General features: G+C 36.4%; 1 protein-coding gene across 1 annotated transcript; it reads left to right on the plus strand.

The window, feature by feature from the left end:
* The first annotated feature begins 745 nt into the window (after positions 1–745).
* zgc:162592 (uncharacterized protein LOC561993 homolog) lies at positions 746–5,599 on the plus strand. The gene is made up of 2 exons (XM_052560323.1): positions 746–1,703; positions 4,252–5,599. Exons 1-2 carry the CDS (start codon positions 899–901, stop codon positions 4,578–4,580), a joined length of 1,134 nt encoding a protein of 377 aa, XP_052416283.1. The 5' UTR covers positions 746–898; the 3' UTR covers positions 4,581–5,599.
* The last annotated feature ends 421 nt before the right edge of the window (positions 5,600–6,020 follow it).

A 6,020-nucleotide genomic window follows, 5' to 3' on the forward strand; every position in this document is an offset into this window, starting at 1 on the left:
AACAGCCTACTCTGTTATTCAAAAGCCTGATGCTGAGCCTCATACTTTAACATGACGTTTCTAAAAAATGATGTATAGCATGTAAACCTAAGAAAGAGTTTGTTTTGAAATATTACTAACAATTATGTTTACCTTATAAAAATACTTCTTTATTATCTTTAATAATTTTACTTATAAAAGGTGACAGATGGCATTGAGAAGATTTTGTACAATGGGTTTTGAATCTTGAGAATTGTAAAGCCTTTCTTATACAATTTATTCATTTTTAATTATTTACTTATTTTTTTACTGCATCTTCTAATACTTTTTTGTTAATTCATAAAAATCATTCTTTTTTTTATTATCTTAAATATTTGTAGGCCTACTTAAAAAATATTAAATAATTTTAAGGCCTTTCCAAAACAGAGTTACGCTTAAACCTTTTTAAAATTATTATTACCTTAAATTTTTGTACTTAATAAATATTAAATCATTTTAAGGCCTTTCCCAAATAGAGTTACGTTTAAACCTTTTCTGCATCTGCGGTGTGACCATCACCTTTCATCTCTGGAAAGCTACACTTTGTTGTGACTTCTACAATGCAACACATGATTCCAAATAACTCTAGAAAAATATTCCTTTACACAAATATTAAAAGTAAAACAAGTAGGTTTATTAACGCCATTCCCCAATGTGTCCTCCAAAAACATGGCTGTTCAAAAACGGGCCACCTGTAACGATGCGGCAATTAAGGCAGCATCACGTGACAGGTCTTGATTTGCCACAGGTGTTCATCTCTTCTGAAGCGTCAGCAGTTGTAGATTCTGTTTGCATACAGTTGATCTTTGTCGAAACTATTTGTGAGGTTTTAAAAATAAGGATTTTTCAAATAGCCATGGGTCACTGATGGAAATGCGCCATGATGTCCAGCATAAACAACCTTTCCATCCCATCAGCTGATGTGGACTTGAATATCACGGATCTACAGGGGACACTGGAGGCCCACCGCCACATTAAAGTCGGGATTATATCGGTTTTGGGAGTGATGATAACTCTGGGAAACATCGCTGTGGTGATGGTCATAGCTTCGGCGGTATCGGGGTGGTCGAGAAACTCTCGGTACTTTCTTTTATCGTTAACGGGAGCGGACTCGGCGTTCGGGCTGCTCCTCATGCCGCTCAATCTGTGCGTGAGTTTCATGAAAGAATACAACGGGGGCCCGGACCCCTTCTGTCACGTCGTGGCATTTTTCAACGCGACTATTTATTCCACCTGCATGTACACCCTTGCAACCATCAGTCTGGAGCGATACATCGCAGTGTTTTACCCTCTGAAGTACTCCACCGTGCTGACCAGGAGACGAGCGCTGCTGCTGATCGCCTTCGCCTGGGGCTTCCCTCCCGTCCTCCTCGTGCCCATCTCGTTCCCGGAGGGCATCATTGAAGTGCAGTTCTCCAGAGCCTCGCTCGTGTGCAACCCGCTGTACTCCAGCAATGTCTCTTACTCTCTGTCTCTGACGTGCTTCATCTTCTTCCCGTGCTCGGCCATCATGACCTTCTGTAACCTCAGACTGTGGATAGCCGCGAAGAGACAGAGGCTGAAGCTGAGAAGGCACAGCTGGGGTGGAGGATACAGGCCTAAAGTCGCCTTGCGCGTGTTAGTGCCAGTCATGACCGTTTACTACACCTGCTGGACGCCCTGCATGGTCATCATGCTGTACAACGGTGAGATCATTATTAATAGAATCATCCTGGTCTTCTAAACCCATGTGTGAAAGCATTTAAATATAAATATAGTTCAGAAAATGCAACAAGTGTTTTTTTTTTTTTTTTAAGAATTATCTTATGCTCACCAAGCCTGCATTTATTTGATAAAAAAACACAACAAAAACAGTAATATTGTGAGATTTTTGCTATTTAAAAGAACTGCTTTCTATTTTACTATTCTTTTTTTAAACTCAACTTTTTTTCCTGTGATTTCAAAGCTGTATTTTTAGCATCCTTCCTCCAGTCTTCAGTGTCACATGATCCTTCAGAAATCATTCTAATCATTTATTTAGCAATGTAAAATTTGGCAAAATATTTCCATTTTAGATACATGCAGTTTTTCGAAACTTTTTATTCATCAAAGAGGCCTGGAAAAATTCTACTCGGGTGTTTTTAATAATAATAATAATAATAATAATTAATAATGTTTTTTTGAGCAGAAAATCAGAATACTAGAATGATTTCTGAAGGATCATGTGACACTGAAGACTGGAGTAATTATGCAAAAATTCACCTTTTAAATCGCAGGACTAAATTATATTTTAAAATGTTCAAATAGGAAATATATTTTAAATGGTAGTGTTCCTGTAGCTCAACTGGTAGAGCACTGCGCTAGCAAGCAAGCAAACGCAAGGTTGGGGGATTGATTCCCCGGGAACACATGATATGTAAAAATTGATAGCCTGAATGCACTGCAAGTCGCTTTGGATAAAAGCGTCTGCTAAATGCATAAATTTGTATTTTAAAATTTAAATGGTAAAAAATTAACATTTTTACAGTTTTTGCTGCACTTTAGATCAAACAGGCTTGTTGAGCAGAAGATACTTCCTTAAAAAAAAAAAAACCTTCAAAAACTGACTGGCAGTGTATATATATTTTTAAAAGTCAAGACATTTCTAAATTTAGTCATATTTGTTGCCTCCTGAAATGCATTTAAAAATTATATTTTGGTATATGAAGGTTAAAATTGATATTTTCCATTTAAAAAATATATTAAGCAAAATGTATGTGTAAAATGCTGTGGACAGTTTATGGAAAGTGCAGTGTTATGAGCTTGACAAATAAATGATTGCCGTTCTTTTAACGTTTTGTCAGCCCTTGTATTTTGCATTGGTGTATTTGGTATTGTTGTGGGATCTAGTAATTCTTCAGATCCAAAACTTTACAGGTTAACTAACAAGGACTGGAGGAATATATTTTTATTAATCCTTTTATTCGTTAATAAAAATGCTGCTGTACATAATGTTCACTGAGGTCTCTTTAAATATTAATACAGTAGGTACCGATCCATTTTTAATAACATTAGTAAACATTATAAAATTAAGATTAATACATGCTTTAAAAGTATGCTTCATTGTTAGTTCATAATAACTAATATTAACATGTGAAACCTTATTATAAAGTGTTACCATTGCTTTTATTTTACTTTGTTTGTAATTTCACTGAAAAGCATAGCTTTCACGAGTGCATGTTAATACATGTTTGGCAGCTGTCTGTGGTTATGGCGCCTAGGCCTATATGACTGGAGGGAGATTTAATATGATGTTAACTTTCTTACAACCAATAAGGCAAGGACTCGGAGTGCAGTGACCTCAGATAGCTTACTGCAACTGCTGTTTTCAGCAAACATGAAGAGATAATCACAGAGGTTCAGGGGAGCTGAGATGAAAGACGAGGAGACTGAAGACCTCCTGCATAGCATTTAAATTGTCCACTTTTATGGAACTTGTTTGTCCTTTTTGGAGCTTGACAGTGCTTGTTTACTGGCTACTTTGGTTGTGTCCATTTGTGTCAAGTTAAAAAAAAAAACTTGCATATTAAATTAGTAAATAATAAATAGTACTGAAGTATTTAAGAATACTGTTTTCTGACACATCCGTCATTCTGGAAGCAGTTACCTGAGATGGTTAAACGTACAAATTTAGCAGCTGTTTTTACAGTTAATTGACATTTGAATTATATTTATGGACATTTATATACATGGATATTTATTTATTTGTATTTTTTTGCAAGTTACGAAGTCGGAATTGTGAGATCTCAAATTGCAAATGTGACTTTTTTTTTTTTTCCTCGCAATTACGAATTTATATCTCGCAATTCTGACTTTACGCAATTTGTGGGGGGGAGGCTGATCTTTTCTTAGAATTGTGAGTTTATATCTCGCAGTTCTGACTTTATTTCTCAGAATTGCGTGATCTAAACAATTTTTGAGTTAAAGTCATAATTGTGAGAGAGATTCGCAGTTGCCTTTTTTGTTTTCTATTTAATGGAGGAAACAGGCTTCCATATCATACACATGATGGCTGTTGACTAGTTTTTTTTTTTTTTTTTTGGTTAAATGTTGTAGTTTGAATACCTTTTAAATAGAAATTGAACACCACCATAGTAAAAAAAAAAAAAAAAAAAAGATGCTGCTTTGTAAATTTCTTTCATTTAGTACCTATTATCATGAAGCTAATATATTGAAGAAAGTATAAGTCCTAAAGCATGTTTTCCTTGTTCACAGCGATATCCGGCAGTGGTGTCCCCGAATGGATCGAGTTTATTGCTGTGTGGTTACCAACCTCCAATGGCTTCCTCAATTGTATCTTCTACTTCTGGATCAACCATAGCTTTAGAAGGAAATTCCATTTGGTACTTCGGAGACTATGTCTAGGACTCTGTCCAGGTTCTATCATTGAGTCAAGCTGCGTGAACTCCGTAGAATCCTCTGTGGTTCCCGGGTGGAACGGTAACAACTCGCTCCATGAGAGGTTTTCTAGCGTGTCGTCCACCTGCACTCTGCTGACGCTCATGCCACCTCAAACCAACATGCGTGAACCAGAGCCAGCTTGAAATTCCTTTTAGTTTCGTGATCTGATGAAGTTTTAAAGCTCAGGTGAAGTTGAGTCATCATGAGTGCTACTGACATGTGATTAACCTGTTTGGACGGAGGTTATTCCAATGCATGTCTTTTTAATCGCAAGTTAGCATTTAGAAACACTTCAGTTGCCTTCATGCTCTTTTAGTTCAATGGCTATTTGTGTGTTTTTGCTTCTTGATGGCACCTTCTCATATTCACCCAGACCTGGTTTCTTGGCCTAATTGAAGTCTGAAATGGTTTTGCGTTGTTGATTGCCATTTCAGGTTAAACACACAAGAGCCTTTGAAACTTTTGCACACATTTCCTTTATCTGTTCATAAACCCCAAATCAAGCAGCTATGGGAGTTTAACCTTTAAATCTCAGTTATGCATTTTATGCAGAAGGGGCAGTAATTAGCCAGGTACGTAATGTAAAGGTCAGATCAAATATGCCTTTTGGCTTTAACCTTTTCTGTTTCATGGCATTTCCGTTTAACATTAATTTTTATGTTCAGCTAAGTAGGCTTTTTGGTCACTGTCAGATGTAGAGGAGCATTGTATGGCCAGCGTTATCAAAATGTAAATAAAGTGTATGGGTGGGCTACGACGGACTGGAGCTGATGTTGAATTGAAGCTGTCGTGCCCCGAGGGTGAAACTTTGTGCATCTTTTGGCTGTGTTGTAATAGCATAACTGTAAATCTAAAATTTTAAGCTTTAAGTTTTAGTTTAAGCACCTGTTACAGAATAATACCTTTCAACGGGGTGAAAAAAACAAAACATGTCCAGTGGTGGAGGGTGCAGAAAAAGTAAGCCCACAAAGAGCTGTTAATGACCTGGGAGTGTTATACAGCTGTACATTATGATTGATTACCAAAAGTTTTTGATGTGTAAATAATTTAATTTTTATATATGGTTTATAAAAGTGTTTGTTTGAAATGTTAAAACTTCTATTTGTTGTAAAAAATAAATAAAAAATAAAGCGTCAAAGCCTATTTACCATTTAAAGCATCACTGTTGGTTTCGGCTGTTTGATTTGATTTAAGAGATTCAGGACTTGCTGAAGTCGTAAATCATATTTTTAATTGGCTGGTAGAGCTGTGTGAGATGGTAAGATGTTGTTGAGCTGTGGTAGCTGAGTAAATATACCCGTCCCTGTGTGAAAACCCACACATGAGCAGTCAGACATGCAGCTTGACTTGAGAAGTGAGGTTCTCTCTGACGGAGCAGGACTCCATTCTGCACGGCTCACATATGCTTCATGAAGATGACATTTATAGTGGTTCATTTTTACAAACCTTGAGGGCATTATATAGTATGTAAGAAATGTGCCCAAGTTTGCACAAGTTTCCTAAATAAAGAAACTGTATGTTGCATTTTTGTGGGCAATTTACTTTTCATCTTAAAGCTGCAGTAGGTAAATTTGTAAAAATAT

This window comes from Carassius gibelio, chromosome B7 (genome assembly GCF_023724105.1).
Source record: "Carassius gibelio isolate Cgi1373 ecotype wild population from Czech Republic chromosome B7, carGib1.2-hapl.c, whole genome shotgun sequence".
Classification (NCBI taxonomy): Eukaryota; Metazoa; Chordata; class Actinopteri; order Cypriniformes; family Cyprinidae; genus Carassius; species Carassius gibelio.